At 48.0% G+C, this 22355-nt stretch overlaps 1 protein-coding gene across 2 annotated transcripts in view; it reads left to right on the top strand.

The window, feature by feature from the left end:
- The first annotated feature begins 275 nt into the window (after positions 1–275).
- Positions 276–22355, top strand: part of MBOAT2 (membrane bound O-acyltransferase domain containing 2) — a 117541-nt gene continuing 95461 nt past the window's right edge. Inside the window, exons 1-2 of one of the 2 annotated variants that reach the window (XM_045979623.1) lie at positions 375–457; positions 21191–21494. In XM_045979623.1, coding sequence (XP_045835579.1) covers positions 21447–21494 — 48 coding nt within the window. In that variant the 5' untranslated portion in view covers positions 375–457; positions 21191–21446. Of the gene's footprint in view, positions 458–21190; positions 21495–22355 lie in introns of both variants that reach the window. The other variant, XM_045979622.1, reaches the window with a different exon arrangement.

Here is a 22355-nt window from a genome sequence, read left to right as displayed (position 1 = left end):
CTCTGATTGGCTGCGGGCGTCGAGGCGCCGCGCCGCGATTGGGCGGCGGGGCTGTCTGGCGCGAGGGCGCGCGAGGTGGGGAGGGGGCGCTGGAAGCTGCTGGAAGTCAGGGGGCGGGGCGGGCGCGGGCGCGGGCGGTCGGGGGCGCGGGCGCGGGCGCGGGCAGGGGCGAGGGCGCGCGGGCGCGGGCGGGGGCGCTGGGGGAGGGCCGAGCCGGTCACCGCCCCCGGCCCCTCCCTGGCCCCGCCCCGCGCCGCTCACACCGCGCGCGGCCAGGGGGCAGGCGCGCCGGCTGCATCCCCATCCTCGGCGTCGCCCGGCACGGCGCGCGGGCGAGCGGCGCGGGCGGCCGGAGCGCGGCAGGCGGAGCGCCAGGCCGGCCATGGCCACCACCAGCACCACGGGCTCCACCCTGCTGCAGCCCCTCAGCAACGCCGTGCAGCTGCCCATCGACCAGGTACCCGAGGCGGCCCTGCTGGCGTCGCGCCCTCGCCACCCCCTCCCCGGCCGTGTGCCACCCGCGCGGGAGCCAGGACGCGGGGCACCGGCTGCGGCGGGGGCCGCCCCTTGAGGGGAGGGGGCGACCCGCCTGTTATTGTCCGCGCGCCTTCTCGCGCCGGCCGCCACTCCCCGGCGTGCCCACCCAGCCCCCATCCCGGCTGTGCCCGTGCCGCCCGGGGTTGGGGGGGGGCCTCTGGGCACCGACGTGCGCGCGTGCATGCCTGGCCCTGCTGCCCGCCACGGCGGCTCCCCGACCCTGGTCGTGCGTGCGCCGGGCACTGGGCGATCCCGAGTGCCGAAGCCACTTGCTTTACGTGTGGGCACGGGTGTGGATGGGCTAAAACGGCAGTGCTTCGGCGAAGCCGGGGTGCCTGTGTCTTGCGCGCGTGGCACCGAATGCTCCACGGGGAAGCAGGATGGACGTACATCGTGGAGAGTGCACTGGACCCGCGAGCGTGGCGTGGGGGAGGCCGGCTTAGGTCGCTGCGACCTGCAGCTCGGAACAGTTGGCGTTGAAGTGTGGCTTGTTGCACAGAGAGGCAACAGTTTGCGGGGAAGGCAGAGGTTAGGAAGAAAAGTCAAAGTGAGATAATCCAGGGTTCCTAGCTGAGAAAGTTGCAACCTTGTAGTTGGAAGAAGGCACCTTACCCCTCTCCCCCACCCCTTAAAAAACCATAAGACACTGTGTAGGGAAGGGGGGCGGCATTTAGATGAGGCCGGTTGAGTTTGTGTGAAAGGCCTTAGGATTGTTGAGAAATAAACAGTATTGTGATGGGGAAAGCAGCGCCATTTTTATTCTGAAAAAGTTTAGAAGTATTTACTCCGAGTGACATTGAGGGTAGTTGTTGGGGAAGGAGGCAGTGTGGATAGGTAATTGCTCTAGCCCCAGGCTAGAGGTGATTAACTGAATTTTTGGCTTAGAATTACCTCAGGTGTGCTGGATCTAGGCGTGTTTGCACTTTACAAGGGATCCGGGTTCACTGTCCTTTCCTTGAGAGTGTGGCTGTCATTTGTTGTCATCGGGATATCATTTACAAGGCAGGATTCCTCTGTGTCAGGGCAGCAGGATGGGAAACCACTCTTGTGCCTGGTATTAGGACAGTAACTTGCTTTGTGCTTTACTGGTTTTTTGTTTTTTTAAAGACTGAAGTGTGCCTGAATATCTAAGAAATTCTCCTTTCTGTTTGGCTTGGAATCCCTTACTTCTATTTCAGTCATAATTTTTGATTCATGGTAAAATACCTTTCCCCTACAGGTCTTGAGCAACAGTTAGAACACAGACTGGACTAATAAAGTACCAGGAATGAAATTAATCATATACTGGAAGAACATCCTCTTCTCTGTTTGTTAATAAACTAACTGATCAGGACGTAGGATTTTTTGTTGTTGTTGTTTAATCTTCTCAGCCCTGTGGAGGATTCTCACTTTTCGAAACTGAACTACTGTATGACCTTTTAGTGTATTACACCCCCGACTTAAAGTAGGTTGTTGCCAGGGAATCCGCAACTGCAAGATACGTATCTGTTTAAAAATTTTTTTGATGAGGAGGAGCAAGGGAGATAGGCCTCAGACTTTTTCTTTTTAACTGAAGATTGTTGACATATAGTATTATGTTAGTTTCAGGTGTACAGCATAGTGATTGGACAATTCTGTGCATTACACAGTGCTCCCCAGATAAGTGTAGTTACCATCTGTCGCCATATGACTTTTCATTAATTTTAGGGAGCAGGTGTATTCTTTCTCTCTCTGCTCACCACGATGATTTTTTTCCCCACTGTGCTAATACCTTTTAATTTATATAATGCTTATAACTTTTTAAAGCGATTTAATATTAGCGAACTCATGTAAACATCTCAGCAATCCAGAGCAAGTTTTTTTCAGTACTGAAATAAACAGGAGTCTCAAGGGAAGGTGACAGGACTTGAAATTTTGACTTCATCCTTATCTGTGGGTCTCAATTTGGTATCTTGGACAACCTTCATTCCCTTGGGGCCGCTCTGAATTTTTGCAGCCATTTGTATTTTGAGTTGTTTCCTCTTCTCTAAGCAAATCTTAAGAATTTGGTTTAATAATCACACATGCCTTAACTTTTTATAGTGATAATAAACTATTTCTTTGAAGCACTGAAGAATTGACTTTTTTGCCGAGAAAACTTGCAACAACTAAACAGTCATGTTGTAAATTGGATGCATAGTCATTCAATCATTATTTTAAAATTGAGCACAATAGAAATAAATTTTTGTAACGTAAATAATTGAGTCCAAGTTGAGAGGAAGTCTAAGAATTACTTGTAATCAAATAGTGTGATTCAACAGGAAAAAGACAAATCAGGAAATGAAAAGTGTAAAAATATAACTTGTTAGTATGTTAATTTGGTATGTGCTAATTAACAATGTTTTGAAAATTTAGGAAATTATAAGGGCAGTTGTTGAATGTCAGAGGAAGAAAAGGACCTTAGGGCGAGAGAAATCGTTTCACTCTCGTCTAAGAATGAGTGTAGAATCCATGAAACAATAGAGATCCTGGTCTGTATGGAATTTACAAATGTACATTGCGGGGTGTCAGTTAAGAGAGAAAGGAGACATGTTTTGCAGTAAGAGGAAGAGGAGCGGAAGATTCTGCCTTAGACTCCTGGGTTGGTTAATCCTGAGCATTGCAGAGTGACCTTGAGGTAACCATAGTACTTGTTCAGTATGCCTTAAGTTTAAATAAAAATATTAACTCCAATATGGAGTGAGGGTAAATGATGCCTTAAGCATCTGATGTTTCCCCTTTCTAGGCCGTGCATTCCAGGTGACTTTATTTCTAGGTTGTGTCATGGAGGGGGCAGATGGAGAGAGGTTTTGAGGAGGATCTGGACAGAGGGAGAGTGGTCCCAAGACAAGGACCAAACGCGCTGTGGAGAAGCCATCAGATGTCACTGAATGTAATTGTGCTCTTTCTTAGCTGCTGGTGTGGTGAATTCTTTAAAGACCCCAAAGTGAGAATAATTATGTGTCCCAGATCAACCTAATTTTTAGAGTGTTTTTTTTTTTGATCTCATCATATCATACGTTCTAATACATCTGATTGACCTAACTCTCTGAGTTACTAGACTGAGGCTGCTCTGCCGTCCTCTTGTCCTCCTGCACTTTACTCTTTCCCTTTTACCATTTTCTGTCGTTACTGCCCATGATGCTGTGTAATAGTGTAGCGATACTATGAAACTGAGTACATTTCCCCAGCGACAGGGTATCCGTGTTGGTGTTCTTGGCCGCCAGTCCTGTTTGGGGACAGGGTCATTGTGTTAGAGATGATGGACGGAGTAGTTTGGGCAGGCAGAGAGGGCAAGAGGGAGACTCAAGGAATTTTGAAAGGTTTCGAGGAGGGAGAAATAGGTGGGTGGGGGAAGGAGGCTGACCTACTGTAGCTAATCCCGCAAAGTCAGGTAATAATTACCATGGGTAACACCTTACAGCGTACAGACCTCTTTCACCGCCCTGTAGGATTTCCCTGAGCTTGGCAAAGCCTTGTGTAGTCAGATGAGATTCAAGGTCTGATACAGATCAGCCATATGCACATATATTATGTCTGTGGTATCCGTGGTATGGTATTAACCATTTGAATGAAAGGTCCATTTTAGTTCATAGTCCTAACACGTGGCAAATCACTTTTGTACATCGCTCTTGTAGATCTGGGTTGCCCGTGTATTTTGCGGGGAGAGAACGGAGATAAAGAACCTCGCAGACACTGAAGTGCTGCTGGTGATGGTTGAAATAGGGAAAACCGTGCGTGTCTGTAAGAGAGAAAGAAGTGGGGATGGAGGCTTATTAAATCCTGGTCCCATTTTTGGTCAGTTTGTCGATTGACCCTGTAAGTATATCCAGTCCCCCACCCCCCATGATGTAGACATCCAGTGAAGTAATACGCTTGGGAAAGGCGTATTTCAAGACATTAGCTTATTTAATCCTCCTACAGGTCTGTGCAGTAACGAACCCCATTTTACAGATGAAGAAGTAAGTGGAGTTTTCAGTATTGGGCCTTTTTCGGAATATGACTTTTAGGGGGAAGAAGGTGAGTAGCAACAGAACAAGTAGATCAAGGTTTAATTTTATTTTAAAGCCGCCATTTGAATGCTTTAGGTTTAGGACATAAATATTTAACTCATTTGTCTGTCCTGTCTACTTTTATACCCATAATGAGCATCAGTCTTCATCATGAGAACCCAGAAAATACTGAGACAATCTGCTGTGGAAGATTCCTTTTAATAAGGAAGGCATATGGAACGCGGAATCTTGAGTCTGTATTTTAGGCCCTGTCAGTTAACTAATTTTAGATATGTCACTTTACATAAATGAGTTTCCTTCTGTGTAAAATGTGTGTTGTGCTTCGTTTTTAAATTCCATGATTCTGTGTTTGTTTCATTAACTGACGAAGCTGCCCCAAATTCTTTCTGGACCGAGTTTATAAATAAGAACTTAAGGGAGGAAAATGGACTAATACATTTTGAAGAAGTTTTCAACAGGAAGAATTGAAACAGCCTCTCTGTTTCATCTGAGGCAGTTAAGCAAAATAACCACATGCCCCAAATATTGCAGTTAATGTTGGTTTCCCCAGATTCTGTCCCTGCATCTGTAGGAAGTAGTAGTGTGGTGTGGTGGTGGGAAAGGCACGGCTGGGTCTGCAGCCAGACTCGGCTGGTCCGGGCTCTTTGGCAAATTACTGTGTTTTTCTTTAAGCCCCAGTCTCCTCATCTGTAAAATAAATAATAAGTAACACCTACTTGTAGATTATCGTGAAGATTAAAACACACGATCTGTGTGAGGCGCCTGGCTCCTGATACATGACTGACACACCTTTCCTCCCCACAGACTGTGGGGTGTATGGAAGTCAACATCTGTGCCTGTGTGTTCCGGTTTTCAGCTTTGGGACTTCCTTTTTAGGAAGGGAAGTATGAGGTGGAGGTTCAATCCTATGCCCACACAGTGATTAAATTGGGATTAAAATCTAGTTTTGAATTTGGAGTCAGAAGTGGCTTTTCTGCTTCTTCACAGCTTCAGGAGTTCTTTGTCCCCCTCTTTTGAGCTCCCTGTGTGGGCGCTGCCTTGATAGGTACAGACAACCCTCGTCTCTGCTGAGTGTGGTCCGTCAGGGCTGACTTTCCAGGGAAATAAATCATCAAAACAACTCACATACACACAGCGTTTGCCCGCAGTCTGCTAACAGGTGGGATTCCATAATGATGGAATTTGACAAGACTTTTTAAAAAAATAAAACAATCCAAAAAAAAAGAATAAATAGAACAAGCCATGAACATAGTCCTCAGCAGAGTGATCATTGAATGATTTTATGAGTGACTTGGCTGAAGCCTGAAGTCATGCTTTGGTCCATCCGTGGGGTGTGGAAAGGTCGGGGCTAGCTGATGCGTGGAGATAGAATCAGGATTCAGGAGATCCGAACAGTTCGGCCCTAATGACACGGCCCTTCTTCTTCCTGGGCTTATCCAAATCCTAAAGCATTCTTCCAGCTCCCCGTCCAGTACACCTCGCGTATAAATCTTTTTCTGAATCCCATCTGAAGTGACTGATTTCTTACTTGAAGCACAAAAGCATTTTGGATCTGATACTCTTCTGGCCTTTATTCCGCTTTGTGTTCTGTGTGTCAGTCCGGGCTCTGGTGGCAGCCGGATTGAACTGGGTAACCACGGAGACCTTCAGAACTATTTACTAAGATAAGGGCAGGTGTAGGGAAATGAGCACCGAATAGTACAGTCCCCCGTACTGGCGTCGTCACTGGGCCTAGCAGACAAGGAGAGGGAAGGAGCAGAACCCCTGGGGGGGGGGGGGCGGGTCCTAGGGGCTGTTCCCAGAGGCGCTGTGGCCTCCCCCACTGAACTTGAGGGAGGAGCCTGGGAGATGAATCCGCTGCGTCCCTCCCAGCCTGGTGTCCCGCTGGTGTCTCCTTCAGAGGGCACTTGATGCTTTGCGGACCTGGAGTTAAGGTGGGGGATGGGTCTGGAGGGCATTCAAATACCCACGACAATGTGATTACTGATAAGCACTTTGCAGCATCACTCATTTCTCTACCTGCTGTACACAAATAAAAACCCTGTCGGTCTCCTCAGCGCACAGCCTCCTCCTGTCTCTTCTCAGTCATACATTTTGAAGGAAGGGTTGATTCGTGCTGTTTCCATTTTCACTCGGACAACCATTGTGATCTGGCTTCTGCCTGCCACGCCAACAGCCGAATCCCATGGTGAACTTGAAGAAAGGCCCTTGTCAGGTCCTTCCGGGCTGACACCCCTCGCAGCTCCCGGCCTGCGGGGCGCAGTGCCTTTTCTAGTGTGGCCCTGAGATCACTTGTATCAAAAATCACTTGGGATGGTTGTTAAAAAAATACAGATTCTCGGGGTCTACCCAGAGCCTCCTGGGCGAGGGCCAGGGAACCCGTGTTTCCGAGCGGCCTCCTCCTCACTCTCTACTTCCCAGCGCCGTGGGCGTCCGAGGGCTTTTCAGGGGTGTCCACGTGGCTGAAAGGCTAGACAAGTGTGATGTGATTTGAACATTGCCTGTAATCGCTCCACGGTAACCTCTGAAATGCAGTGCAGTGCCGTGGTGCCGTAGACCACACGGTCACAAGATTTGGAAAAGTTAAATTCATGGTGTCCTCCAGGCGGTGGGGCTGGGAAAGGGACCAGTCTTGTTGAGTCGTGTCCACGTCTCCCTTCCACCCCGTCCCTTATCGCTGGTGACTCTGGCGTAGACCGTGTCAGGGGTCAGAACGTGGGGTCTTTCCTGAAGGGGAGACGTGCCCCGTGAGAGGCGCTGCTCCTTTGGGAACAAGGGCCCCCGAAGCAGAGGCCTGGTACGTCTTCCGCACGGCCGCTCGCTCTTTCTCACTATTCGGGGACCCCCGCCCCCCCCCCCCCCGGCCCGGGGCGCAGGAGGGCAAAGGCCCGGGCGACAAGTGGTGGTGGAGCTGGGGTCGAATCCTGCTCCCCCGCCCGGCAGGACTGTGCCCTCACTCGGCGGAGCCTCCCTGAGACGTTTCCGTCCCGTGCCTCCCGCCTGGGAGTCCGGAGTCCGGAGTCCGCTCCTTCCCGGCCAAAGCCTCCCGCCCGCTAAGCCTCTCCCCGCGGCTCTGCGCTCCCACCGGAGCCCCTGTCCTCGGGATCTGTCTCTCCTCGGAAGGAGTTCGTGGGCCCACGCTGCGGCCTCTCCCCTTTCCTCCGGCCACTTCTCACACGTGAGCACCTTCCGGCTCCAGGCGGCAGCGGCGGGAGGATCCCCCTTCGTTCTGGTCGAGGTGGCCGCCCCTGGACGAGGCCTCAGGGCCCTGCCTCACGCCCCCTCCTGCCTTGGCCGCCCTGGCCCCGGCCCCTTCGAACGAGTTACTATGTCTGCTCATCTCACACCTCTCCCCGCTGGGCTCTCAGGTGCGCGAGCACAGCGGCCTCCTCTGGCTCCGGCTTGTGTCCCCGACGCTCGGGACCAGCGCTGGCATCGACTGTCCTTGGCGTCGGCGGGACTCCCGCAGGGAGGAGCCCGGACGGGCACCGTGATCACCGCTTCTGGGTGGGGGGCGCCACCATCCCTTGATCTCTTGCAAGCGGCAGCCGCCTGGTGTGTACGATGCGGCCACGGGCTGGCCGTGCCCTGTGGGGTGTGGTTGGCATCGCGGAGGCTCACTGTGCACACAGGGCACGCTCACTGTGCACACAGGGCACTGTGCACACAGGGCACAGGGGGGCTGGGAAGTCAGGGGTGGCCCTTCGCTGGATGGGGCGCTTCCTTGTCTTTGCAGCCCAGCTGGCTAGGAGCGCCCCAGATTGGGTTGAGGACCCCCCTCCACCCCGTGACTTGGTCTCCACCAGTGGGTCCCCATTATGGCTCTTAGTGGCCGCCTAGGCCTGAGCGTCCCAGGCGTGCTTTGCAAGGCTCGCTGAAGCCCGCACCGCAGATCCGCTGTTAGAAGCGAGCTGCACCGCCCTTTTGGCTGACTCTTCTTCACGAGGGTTACTTACAAGGCGACTGGTAAAGCATTGGAGAATTTTGGAGGACTGTGATGATTATTCAAAAGGAAATGAAGATAACCATGAGAGGTACCAGTATTCTCAGCTAAAAGATTACAGTGTCTGGCGGTAAGGGGTGATTAGGGGTGATTGAAAAGAGAAGCTTTATCAGCATTGTTATCAAGAGATTCAGAATAAAGAAGCTTCAGAGGGGCACCTGGGTGGCTCAGTGGGTTAAAGCCTCTGCCTTCAGCTCAGGTCATGATCCCAGGGTCCTGGGATGGAGCCCCACATCAGGCTCTCTGCTCAGCAGGGAGCCTGCTTCCTCCACTCTCCTCTCTCTCTGCCTGTCTCTCTGCCTACTTGTGATCTCTGTCTGTCAAATAAATAAAATCTTTAAAAAAAAAAAAAAAAAGAAGCTTCAGAGTGCATAATTGTCTTTATTCAGGAAGAACAAAGGTTCTGCGGCTTTTGGTGCCACGCCCTCTCCCCTTTCAGTTGGGCTGTTCCAGGAGGGCTCCTTTTCGATGATGTCTCCCCCATGGCCCGGAACCAGCCAATCCAGGGAAGCCTGGCCTGCAGCAGGTGTCCACACTGGATCCTCTGGGTCAGCCAGTGGCCTTGTGGGGTGCGGAACTTAGGGGACTCCCCAGCTGCCAGCCAGATGGACCCCCTGTTCTGTGAAAGCCCAGGCCTCTGACCAGCTCGCCTTGCTCCTATCTAGGCACTGGACAAAAATGTAACATACTTTCTGTTTTAATCCATAATCCCACAGAAACTTTCTTGGTTTTTAGAGGATTTCTGGGCCAAAGTAGGTGTTTGTGGAAGGTCAGACTTGCAGATAATATATAACTTTAGATATATTAAAGTTACTCAGTTACATGTATATTAAAATAAAATAAATAGCTCTTACTTATATAAACAAATTCTAAATCCTTTTCTTTTCTTTTTTTAAAAAATATTTTATTTATTTATTTGACAGAGAGAGAGATATAATGAGTAGGCAGAGAGGCAGGCACAGAGAGTGGGGGAAGCAGGTTCCCCGCTGAGCAGAGAGCCCGATGTGGGGACTCGATCCCAGGACCCTGAGATCATGACCTGAGCCAAAGGCAGAGGCTTAACCCACCCAGGCACCCCAATCCTTTTCTTTTTAACAGTTTTTTAAAGAAGATCTTATTTATTTATTTGGGAGAGGGGTAGTGAGAGCACAAGTGGGAGGAGGGGCAGAGGCAGAGGGAGAAGCAGATCCCCCACTGAGCAGAGAGCTGGAGGCAGGGCTTGATCCCAGGACCCTGGGATCATGACCTCAGCTGAAGGCAGACGCTTAACCCACTGAGACACCTAGGCCACCGCCCCCCAATCCTTTTCTTTTTGAAACTAAATTATATGTAGATCCACACACAAGAAAGGTATTTAGGTGATACCTTCCCCCCCCTTTTTAAAACTTATTTTACTTAAATTCAGTTAGGATATAATGTGTCATTAGTTTCAGACGGATCCTTGTTAAAACTGAATGGAAAGACTGCCTTTTTGTGAAACCATTGTCTAGTGGGGGCCCAGTAGTGATTGAACTGAATGCATCTGATTTACCAATATTACATTTCAAAGACACATGTAAAGACCTGCAATGAAGTTCTAGAAATTCTTCGTATAAAAACAGAATTGCCTGAAAGACCGGCATTAAACTTTGAGTAAACCTTGGGAGTTTTTGTTTATTGGAAGGTGCCCTCTAGCCGACCAGGTCATAAGTCAAGTGATTAGTAGTGCCAACATAAAATCCAAATTCAGTTGTCTAGAGGGCACCAAGCAAGGAATGTGATGAACGTCTGTGTCGATGTGGCCCTTTTACGAGGCGTGGACAACGTGGCCATCTGGAAAGCCTATGCCCACTCTGAAAGGAAAGCCCTCACTCCCTTTTGCTGATGGTTACCAAAGGTGATTTTTCAGGGGAAACTGGAATGCTAGATTTTTGTGAATTTTTAAAAAAATTTTTTGGCTGAAATAGCCTTAAGTTTTCTTTTTTTGAGCTCCAGCAACACATGTAGGCCAGATTTAGCTAATTGGCCATTCAGAAGTAGGTAGCAGTTTCTGTGAGAGTGGACAGTGGTCAGTCCACTCTGAAGTTTATTGCCCTGGAACAAGAGTAGACCAGATGATAACTATCCCCAGCCCTGAGGACTGGAGGAGGCTGGAGAACTCTGTCACGCAATACTTGGAAGAAGTACCTCTTAGATTTCATCACTTGGCAATTTCATCCTTAAATTGGCCAACAGAATTTCAAATTAAGTTTTCCCCAAACTAGTTCTCTCCCTTGGGAGTAGGTCACATCTTGGAAATAATCTTGAACATCAATATTCCTTTATTTTAAATTTGTTTGAAGATTTTATCCGTTTATTTGAGAGAGAGAGAGAGAGCAGGGAGGGGCAGAGAGAGGGAGAAAGAACCGAAGCCGACTCTGCACTGAGCTTGGAGCCCAGTGTGGGGTTTGATCCCACTGCCGTGAGGCCACAACCTGAACAGAAACCGAGGGTCCGAAGCCCAACCGACTGCGCCACCCAGGCGCCCCAGAAAGTTAATATCCCTTTAGAGAGGGAAGGTTGGAATCTCACACAACTATCATTTCATTCTTTTTGCAGATCCAGTTTTACAGTGACTAACTGATCTAAGTTGTCCAGGCTGTTTAATGGGGCGTGACATTAAAAAAAAAAGTCTAGGTAATAGAGAATAATATTTGAAAAGGTCTTGATTGCTTTACAAGCCCGTACCAGTTTTTCAGTTTCTTGGGAGTGTACATTGAATTTTGGCCAGAGCGTTTTGTCTTGTGATAACTGTTCAGGCTTTGGAGTTTAAGTTTAATCTACAGTTGCTTCACTGTGAGTCTTAGCGTGCCTTTTCTAATACCAGAGTGGTACAGCTGTTCATGTTAGCTGCTTACCAAGAATAGAAATGACGAAGACTGGGCGTCTGAGTAGAGCCGAGAAGATGAAGGTGGAGGGCACGGTGGAGCTTCCCTTGCTGGTCCTGCCTGTGTTTGGAGATAGTTAAGGGGTCCTTCGTCTAAGACCATAATCCTGCTATGAGCTGATTTCTGTACTTCTCCTAGAGTATCAGACTAGTGTGTCCTTTCCTTTTGTTCTTGTAAAATATCGTTAAATCCCATAGTAAAGGAAAGTTGGTGAATTTGGCATCACAAAATTGAGCTTCAGCCTTCCGTTGGGTTTGAATAGAAATTCTGATAAACTCGTCACAACCGAAAGGGAATTTTGGGTATTGTCAAACTGTATATTTGTTACAATTTTCAATATGGATTGGAAGGATTCCATTCTAAAGTGGTGTCTTTTTTAAAGTACAGGAAATATAAATTAATGGAGAAATACGCTGTTCTAAGAAGGTTTTTGGCACTGACTCGGAGTTTACCACATAGGACTATAAAGTAATTTATAAAGTAACTTCAGTAGCCAACACTTGAGTAGATTTAAAAAAAAATCCTCAGAATGTTAAAGACAAAAGGATGTTGGGACCATTTCAGCAAAGACAAAATAAATTGGAACAGGGCCCAAGACTGGTTCTGGATTGTTTTCCTTTTTGTATTGATTTTACTGAAAGCAAGGGCCTCTGGAAAATAATGAAAATGTTAAACTGCATTTCCTTATTTTGTCCATAGTTCTAGGTCAGGTAAATGTAGGATAGTGAAGGTTTAGTTCTTGTGAAATGAAGATTGCCCTGTAGGTCATCGTGCCTTGACTCAGTTGGTGACGCGGATTAGCGCGATGAGCCATCCCTGTGTTGGGCAACAAGTCGTGTGCAACAGTAGAGGCACAGCAAGGGAAAACCAAATGTGTTGTGTATTACTGTAAGTCCTGTCCCGGGGAGGTGGACCGCGACCGAAATCCAGAGCCTTCTCTGAAACCGGGAATCAAATAAACTAGGTAGGAGTCATGTAGAAGACAAACCTTGACAAATAGGTATCCTTTGAGAATGATATGGAAATGTGTAAATTGTAGGGTTGTAATCTGCAGTCAGTGTTGGTGCTTGTGGGATTTTTTTTAAAAGATTTTATTTATTTGACAGAGAGAGACAGTGAGAGAGGGAACACAAGCAGGGGGAGTTCGAGAGGGAGAAGCAGGCTCCCCATTGAGCAGGGAGCCCTGTGTGGGGCTCAATCCCAGGACCCTGGGATCATGAGCTGAGCCAAAGGCAGACGCTTAACAACTGAGCTCCCAGGTGCCCTGGGACTTTTTTTTTTTTTTAAGATTTTATTTATTTATTTATTTATTTTGAGAGAAAAGAAAGATAGCAAGAAAGAGCATGAGCAGGGGGCGGGGAGAGGGAGAAGCTGACTCCCCACAGAGCAGAGAACTTGATATGGATCTTGATGCGGGGCTCCGGGGCTCCATCCCAGGACTCCGAGATCATGACCTGAGCCGAAGGCAGATGCTTAACCAACTGAGCCACCCAGGCGCCCCGACTTTTAGAACATTTTTTAAGAAAGAAAAGTTGCTGCGGTGCCTGGGTGGCTTAATTGGTTAAGTGTCTGCCTTCGGCTCAGGTCATGATCTCAGGGTCCTGGGATCGAGCCCTGCTTCGGGCTCTCTGCTTGGCGGGGAGTCTGCTTCTCCCTTTCCCTCTCCCTCTGTGCATGCACTCTTTCTCTTAAATAAATAAAATATTTAAAAGAAACAAAAGGGAAGTCACTGGTTATGGTATCACTCCTGGTGTCGGGAGTCACCATTTTGGTAGTAAAGAGAGCTAGGGGTAAGTAGATATCATGGTTTACTGAGTATGTAATATAGGCCAGGGGTTTGTCAGGTCCCGGGTGTGAAGATGGTAAGAAGCGGTCCTGGCTCTTGAGCTCCTCGTGTAGCAGGAGGAGAAGGACACGTGTTTACAGCACACAAGGGTCAGAGGAGGGATGTTGGAATTAGTCTGGGTAGGGCTGCTACAACGGAGAATCTCAGCAGTAAGCCGGCGACTTAAAGGTAGGAGTTTCTTTTTCCTGACGTCACAGTGTCAGCGCAAACGGTAGGGGCTGGAGGACCGGGTCGCACCTGGCCCTGCAGACGCCTGCCCTCCTCTCAACACCGTGTTCTTCCACCCGGGGCTTTACTGTCAGCCTGGCTGGGCTGGCTTGGGCACGGCAGAGCCAGGCTGGCTGGGGCACGGCAGTGGTCCTCAGGAGCCACCGCTGCCCTGGCGGAACACAGAGTGCTGGGCCCTGGGAACAGGGTTTCTCATTCACTAGGCGGGGGGCTGCAGCCTGATGATTTTATTTGCAAGAGTGGTGAGTTCACAGGTGATGTCGCTGCCGCTGCCCTGGTGACTGTGCTTGGAGAACTTGGAGGGCTCCGGGGGAGAGAACCCCTGTGGTCACAGCTGTGGGCCAGAAGTGGCACATACATACCACTGTGACTCACATTCCCCTTGTAGAGCTTTGTCACATGGCCACAGGTCACAGCAAGGAGACGGCTGGGGTGTGGGGCTGGGGGCTGGTCAGTGCGGTCTCCCTGGGCAGCCACATCCAGCAACAGTTCTGTGACTGTGGGGGAGCTGGGCAGGGTCCATCAGCTTCTGGAATCAGCTAGGGAAAAGCAGCTGTCACTCGGGTTCATGTTGGTCAGGCAGGGTAATGCTCGAGACAGAATCTTTATTTTTTCTTAAAGATTTTATTTATTTACTTGACAGTGAGAGACCACAAGTAGGCAGAGAGGCAGGCAGAGAGAGAGGGGGAAGCAGCCTCCCCGCTGAGCAGAGAGCCCGATGCGGGGCTCGATCCCAGGACCCTGAGATCATGACCTGAGCCGAAGGCAGAGGCTCAACCCACTGAGCCACCCAGTTGCCCCATCGAGACGGAATTTTGAAGGATGAATTTTCGTGGCATCCCAGAGAGACTGTGCGGCATGCAGTGGAGGAAACTGTTCTCGAAGGAAAGCAGGGCAGGCTCCCTCCAGTAAACACTGATTGCTGGCCAGGCTGCGCGTGGGTCCTCGTCCTGCAGAGTGAGAGGATGCGGGCAGGGTCCCAGGGTGTCACTGGCTCACAAGCCGTCATGCTTCGTTTAAGATTCCAGTGGTTACGATCACAGGTGCCGGAGCCAGCTTGGGTTCCGTGTGCCACGGAGTGTCACAAGCCACGTGAGTCACTTGGGCCTCGCTTTATCTGTTCCGCAGAGCAAGCCCTCCGGGAGTGATGGCCGCTGGCCGTGGCCCCTTTGGTGAACATGGCTTGCTTGCAAGGGGCCCTGCGCTGGGACGTGTCCAGCGGGTGGCCGTCTGGCTTCTGCTTGAGCCCTTCTCTGATGGAGAGCGTGCTCCCTCTGTTCGGGCCGTCCGTTCCCTTCCGGGATCGCGGCAGCTGTGTCGGAGCTCGCCATCCTGGCGCCCATAAACTTTCTGAAATAATCCAGAAATGCTCGGTTTAAGCCCGTTTCTTCATGGTCACCTGTTGGGTTATCGGGGACGTTCCATTCTTTTTTTACACGGTCGGCTTACGAGCAACTGCACTTTGTAATTTAGGCGTCAGCACCCCAGGTCTTCTCACCCGGAGAGCAGGGCCTTCTGCGCGGGCACCTGCAGCTCTCCTGGGGGCACATCCCACATCTGGACGTTCCGTTTCATCCTTTGCCCTCTTCAGACTGTTGCGTCGTTGGCATGCTTGTTCGCCGATTTATTGGTTTTTGCTTCTATTATTTATTACTGTGTACTAAAAAATAAAATTACTGGTCGCGTAATGGAGCATGTTTGCATGCATGATACATTCGAGACAATCATGGAAGTCACTGGGCACGTCCCAAATGCCACTTTAGACCCCGTGGCCTTGCTGGACACAGCTGGCTGATGGTGTGTTCAGGTGTGAAGGAAAGAGCACACCAGAAGAGCAGGGATACATGCCGGAAAAGCGCCATCTGAGATGTGTTTAAATAGGGGTCTTTGAAATCACCATTTTGGTCAAATGCCTCATGGCTGAATGGTTAATACCAACGTCGAGTTAAAGCGGAGTATTACCTGGCCGAGCCTTGAGAATGTCTTTGTCTTCCACTCCTGAAAATGATTGACCATGTCTTCTAATTGATTCTGCAAACATGTTTCCCTCCACAGAGTGAAAACAATAGGAATTCTCTTCTTAAATGTTCTTATGAAGACTGTTGACTTGAGGTTTAGTTAGCGAGAAACAAAACATGTTTTGGATACCCCGGTTCTCTTTTATGCCTTCTTTCTCTTCATAGTTCTGATGTATTTTTATTGTGTGTGTGTGATTCACTACGGTTATTATTGTGACTTCAGAGTTTTTCTGTATGTGAAATTGAGGTAGCAGAACTGATTATTTTGTTTTTAATTCAAACGTACAAGATGTGCAGAATCCCCAAATAGAGAATTTTCATTAGAAAAGGTCCTTTTTTCATGACTTAAATGGAACCAAATAACTAATAGCTTTTGTACTTAATTATAACAGCATTTTACTCTTGTGGTAAGAAACATGTAGTTATATTTGACTTGATAGAGTAGTAATATAGAAATCCTATAAGGCGAATTTACTCCAAGTTAAATGTATAATGCTTAAGTATGTATATTTGAAAAGTTAATATTCATCGTAAAGAATAAATGTGAATGACGGGGTTGTTTGTAATATTGGTGTTCCTTTGCTGCTCAGAATAATGGTAGGTTAAGTTATCTCAGGAGATAAAGTTGAGATAAGTGAGAAATTCAAGGATACCAGGAAATAGGCATCAGGCCCTTTGGCCTTTTACAGGCCAAGACCCTAATCAAAGCAGAACAGTGGTTTTGGGCTGAGTAACAGAGCAAAACCAAACTTCAGTTTATCTGTAACTTGCAAAGTGGGTGAAATTAGGTCTTTCATTCTTTCTTCCTCTCTTTGGGAGCTGATTCTTCTTAAATTACATCTAAATTCATTTGATATTTATGCATTTTTAAAATTTATTTGTGTTTTTACCAATGATGTATTATGTACCCTAATAGGCAAATGAACTTAGTTTGTATTTTTTTTTAAGATTTTTATTTTTATTTATTTATTTGATGGAGAGAGACACACGGAGAGAGGGAACACAAGCAGGAGGAGTGGGAGAGGGAGAAGCAGGCTTCCTGTCGAGTAGGGAGCCCAGTGTGGGACTTGATCCCAGGACCCTGGGATTATGACCTGAGCCAAAGGCAGACACTTAATGACTGAGCCACCGAGGTGCCCCAGTTTGTGTATTTTCTATCTGATTTAAAAACTAATACATAATTCATTGTATAAAATTTATAAGATACAGAGTACAGAGATGAAAATTGGAATATCACACATTATTCTTCAACTCAGGCTACTTTTGCTGACTCGTCTGTGTGTGTGTGTTTAGACAAAATTGGGTACGTACCGAATATTAAATTTTTGTTAACCTTTTATTTTTATTAAACATTTTGAGAGTCGTTTCCAGTTTTATTAAATTGCTTTTTTTTAAAAAAAGATTTTATTTATTTATTTGACAGAGAAATCACAAGTGGGCAGAGGGGCAGGCAGAGAGAGAGGGAAGCAGATCCCCCGCTGAGCAGAGAGCCTGATGTGGGGCTCGATCCCAGGACTCTAAGATCATGACCTGAGCTGAAGGCAGAGGCCCAATCCACTGAGCCACCCAGGCGCCCTTAAATTGCTTTTCAGAACCTATATAATATTCCAACAGTTGGATGTATATAGTTTAATTATTCCTTGGGTGGTATATAATTTGTTATCATTTTGCAATAAATTTCCCAATATATACATTTGGTACATATGCCTGTTTATTTCCTTAGGATAAGAGGTTTCTTAGATCTGAGGCAATAGCAAAATTACTGTTGTTTTTGTTTTTTTTTTTTAAACAACTATGAGAAGTTTTCCTTTTTCTCTTGTCACAGTTTATTTTCTCTTTTAATATTTCTAATCATGTTTTCACTTTTGAAAATTTCTTTTTTTTTTTTTTTTAAAGATTTTATTTATTTATTTGACAGAGAGAGATCACAAGTAGGCAGAGAGGCCAGCAGAGAGAGTGAGAGGGAAGCAGGCTCCCCGCCGAGCAGAGAGCCCGATGCGGGACTCGATCCCAGGACCCTGAGATCTTTAGAAGTCACCTTGTCTAGAGGCGCCTGGGTGGCTCAGTTGGTTAAGCGTCCGACTCTTGATCTCTTCTCAGGTCTCGATCTCACTGTCATGAGTTCAAGCCCATTTAAAAATAAAAGAAGAAGCTGCCGTGTCTTGTTCTTCTGGACGGGAATGTGTTATGTGTGGGCGAGTCGCCCGTGCCGCCCCGCTTGGGCGAGTGTCTGCTCCCCACTGCAGACATGCTTCCCGCACTCCCCCTGCCTTTAGCAGTTGGTTGAATGGATTGGGAAGAGGCCCTACTAAGGGCCTGTGGCCACCTTATACCCTTGCCTCTGGCTGGCACCGAATGAGGTGTTCTGCACAGTTTTTAGAAGTGTCGGTTTACTGGGTTGTTTCCTCGACTAGACTGAGCGAGATCTTTGGTGCAAGGGCTAGATCCCCGGCACCCCTCCAACGGGCGTGCCTACCCCTGCTGGTGTTCGTCAGGTGTTCGCATTGCCTACAAGTTTAGGAGGATACTTCCAATTTTTAGAAAAATGATACTGAATTAGTTTTTAAGCCTTCAAACCATTTGGAAGTCTACCAGCAGTTTTTTTTTTTTTTTAACTTGTTTGTTTTTAAAACAAATCAGTTACTCAAAAGCATTTCTAGAATTTCAGTATCTTGCTTAACGCATTCATGGTATTTGCTTACATGTTTACATTCCCGGCTCCTTTCTTACTCCAGTTTGTGTGGTGTTGAGTTAGACTTTAATGCGGAAAGGAACCGCGCCAGTTACAGACTGGATGGTATGGCCAAGGGACGCTGGAGGCTGGGTATCCTCCTGCCGTATGTGCAGAGGCCACCCCGAGCCACCTCTGATGGGGTGTCACAGTTAACTGAGCACACATGTCCATTTTTCCTTCGTCCTCCTCTTAGTGAGTTCAGCCTCATGTTTCTGAGAATAATAGGGAGACTCCACTCTTCCTTGATTCTCTGCCTACACATGAAGAAGAAACAAAAAATTGTCACATTACTATAGGAAATGTATTGTAAAGAAAGTGAAGAGAGACATTTAGTATTAAGTTATAGGTCCTATCCCTGCTCAGGGGCCCCTGGGGGATTCTCTTCTTACTGAGACTAGAATCCCAAGTCCTGCCGTAATTGGGCCACACCGACTTGTCACATCCAATTTCCTACAGGTTTTTCTCCTTTCTATTTCATCTGCACTGGCCTTCTCACAGTTGTTTGAGTATTTGAAGCATATTCCTGCCTCAGGGCCTTTGCACTTGATATTCCTGCTGAAGATATCTGTATGGCTTACTCCCTCACTTACTCCTTGAGTAGCTGTCTGCTCAAGGCCTTCTAAAGGAGGCCTTCTCAATCTCCCCATTTGACAATAGAAACTCCTGTCATTTTGGGGTGCCTGGGTGGCTCAGTCCATTCAGCATGACTGTTGATTTCTGCTAGGGTCATGATCTCAGGATCGTGAGATCGAGCCCTGCATTGGGCTCTGTGCTCAGTGGGGAGTCTGCTTGAGATTCTTCTTTCTCTCCCTCTCCCTCTGCTCCTCCCCCGACTCATGCTCCCTCTCTCTCTGTAAAAACATGTAAATAAAATCTTTAAAAATAAGGAGCCTCCTGTCATTTTCCTCTTTGTCCTATTTTAAAAAATTTTGATCTTACATTATTTCATGCATGTTGACATTATATATTCATTTGTTTATTGTCTGTTTCTCTTACTAAAATGTAATATCCATGAGAATAGGGGCTGTTTTTCCCCCACTGGTGTCTGGGACGGGGCCTGGCACATAGCAGGTGATCAAAATATTGTCTATTGTGTTAATGAACTGTGAACCTGATGATCATATGTATTCTACAGCTTTCATTTCCTAAAGCTCACCAAATCTAATTTATCACCAGCCAGTGATGCAACAGATGACCTTTCTTAGCACTAACTTCTATTTCCTTTTTGTTGTTTCCCTTTAAGATTAATGCATTACCAATGTGGAAACATTTCTTTCTTGTTAAGAGGCAGTGGTGTGAAATGGCAGTAGCGCTGCTTCTTAGGTAGGAAACCTGGGACTAGTTATTTAACCTCCAAACTAGGGATGCCTCAGTTCCCTTGTACGTAAAACGGAGATAATGGTATGTTGGAGTTTTAGGATTGAGCCATTAATAACCCCCTCTTGCCAAACTGAGACCAGAGAGGGAGAGATTTCCAAGAGTCAGAGAGACACAGGCTGGATCATCAGCCTTTCCGAGAGAAGCGGCATCGGAGGGGGTGACTTAGGGGAGCTGCCCCGCGAGCTCCCAGTGCTTTACTCCTCGGAGTAACGTTAACTCCCCCGTTGCAGGCAGGGATGGGTGTCTGTTCTCCCCAGAAGAAACACAACTTCCCCAGTAAACTTCCCACACAAGGAAGCAGGCTGTAGGCTGGCGGGTTTGAAGAAAGCCCAGAAGGGGGGCCCCTGGGTGGCTCAGTTGTTGAAGCACCTGCCTTCGGCTCAGGTCATGATCTCAGGGTCCTGGGATCGAGTCCCGCATCAGGATCCCTTCTCAGCAGGGAGCCTGCTTCTCCCTCTCCCTGCGGTTCCCCACTGCTTATGTGCGTGGGTGCTGTCAAATGAATAAATAAAATGTTAAAAAAAAGAAAGAAAGCCCAGAAGGTTGAGTGAGTCGCTTCTCTTCTGATGGGAAGAAGTAGGTGGGGCAGATGCATTACTAGGAGAAACATGACACCTGGGGAACAGAGGGTCCCCCCAACAAGTATACACTGTGTGGTGAGGACTTTATAAAGTCTTTTCTCTGTGTGGAGTTTGGAACATAGGAAGTGCTGAGTCACTATGAGCCACTATTAGTGTTGTGATACTTGGGTTTATCATGACTTAGTGAACATACTGGACTATAGTCTCTCGCTCTCTCTTTTTTTTTTTCTGTGTACTTATTAGACTAGATGGTAAGCTCTTGGGAGAAGAAACTCTTCGTTATCTCTTGAATCTCTGGTGCTAGACGATTTCGTGTTGGTTTTCAGCCATCGGTGACTAGATATTTGAGAAGAATGGTTTAGTGAAAGCATATGGGTATTGGAGTCGGAAAAAAAGAATCTGCTTAAATTCTTTTTAAGCCAAGGAGGAGATAGGAAAAAGTAAACACCAAAAAAGGAAAGTGGACTGATGCATACATATGTAAGGTTTTTTAACAGTAGTACTTAAAACAGTTCCTGTATCATCGAAGAACCCAGGTAAGCAAAACAACACAGAAACCGAATATTTCATTTTGTCTAGGTTTTACTGTGTTTCTTTTCTTCTCATGAATAGGTAGTGGTAAAGAAGTTAGGTTCCTACAGAGTGATGGCAGTTTGTACATGTTAATATTAGCCTGTGTTTTCTAATTAAAAAGCAAAGACAAAGTAGGAGAAATTAACGGTGAAAAAATACAGCGAACTCTCTTTTGGACATATCTCAACGTGAGCAGTCCGTAACTGCTGCTGGGGAGCGCGTATGTATGTTGATAACATCTAAGAAGACAGTAAGTTCTGGTCAGTGGCGGATACCATTGCCAGACAGCCGTCAGCGCTCCCATCTGCCTTCTCTGTTAGGCGTCCGTGACTCGGAGTTCCTTGTTGTCCTGAGTGTTGCTTCTGTTTTCACAGTCTGTGTGTCCGGTCAGCGTGGTCACACATTGTTCCGACGGTGCCTGGGACAAGGCACACCTCGCAGTGACGCTGGTGCTCCCTTCCGGGTGGAGAGCATTACTTGTGCTGACTCTGGCCGAAGCAGTCTCTGTCTGTCCTCACCCTGGAGCTCCCCTGGTCTCCTCCAGGCCTGATCGCAGTCGTGCACTGAAATGTCATCTGGCGGACACTGAAGACAGGGTCTCAAGATCAGGTGTGTAGGGTCGAGATCCGGATGGCCATGAGGAGGGATACCAGCCCAGGGATCATCCTGCTTTACCAGGTGAGGGAGGTTTCCCCGGACCCCCTGGATCGTAAGACCTGGAACCTTCCTGGCAGTTTAAGTCTCCTGGTCCAGAATCAGCCTTTGTATTTTTGAAATGTTGATTTTTTTTTCATCAGTCTTTCTCCAAACTGTTGTAAGTTAGTCATATGCACTTGAGGGGCCGATTGGACCGAGCGTGATCTTTGGTTTCGGCCTCAGCTTGAATCTGGCTGCCCTGCTCTCTGACTTCAGCACGTTACTTGGGCCTTCTGAGCTTCCATGTCCTCATTTTAGAAAATGGGGATACTAGGAACTCTTTTCCAGGTTACAGAGAGCGTTGTTCAGGGAGCGGACCCCTTCGTACGTTGTAGCTGCTCAACAAGTGGCAGCGGTTCCCGGTCATCCTTTCGGAGTAAGGGCAAACCGTGTGAAGGAGCTTCCCGAACTGAGGGCCCAGATCTTACACCCACTGCTTGCTGCTCCCACCAGCAGCACAAAGCCCGGTCTTGTTGGGACAGATGGCGCTGGTGCAGCTGTCCCTGTGCCACTGGGCTTTCCAGCTGCTGCGCGGCGGGGTTCTATCTAGAGGGTGGTCCGGTGACATTCGAACTGGGTGGTCCTCACTACAGGGCGCACGTGGACACGTAAGTGCTTTCAGCAGGTGAATACTCCTCCTCCTCCACTTCCTCCTCCTCCTTCTTCTTTTGATTGATTTATTCCAGAGATGGGGAGAGAGAGACAGACAGACAGTGTGTGAGCAGGGGGAGGGCCAGAGGGGGATGGAGAAGGAGAGAAGCAGACACCCTGCTAAGACACTCTGCTTAACGCAGAGCCTGATGCAGGGCTCGATCCCTGATCCCTAAGATCATGATCTGAACC

Source organism: Meles meles, chromosome 15, assembly GCF_922984935.1.
Source record: "Meles meles chromosome 15, mMelMel3.1 paternal haplotype, whole genome shotgun sequence".
Lineage (NCBI taxonomy): Eukaryota > Metazoa > Chordata > Mammalia > Carnivora > Mustelidae > Meles > Meles meles.
The sequence above is the reverse complement of the archived record's forward strand: the minus strand, read 5'-3'. Positions and strand labels throughout refer to the sequence as shown.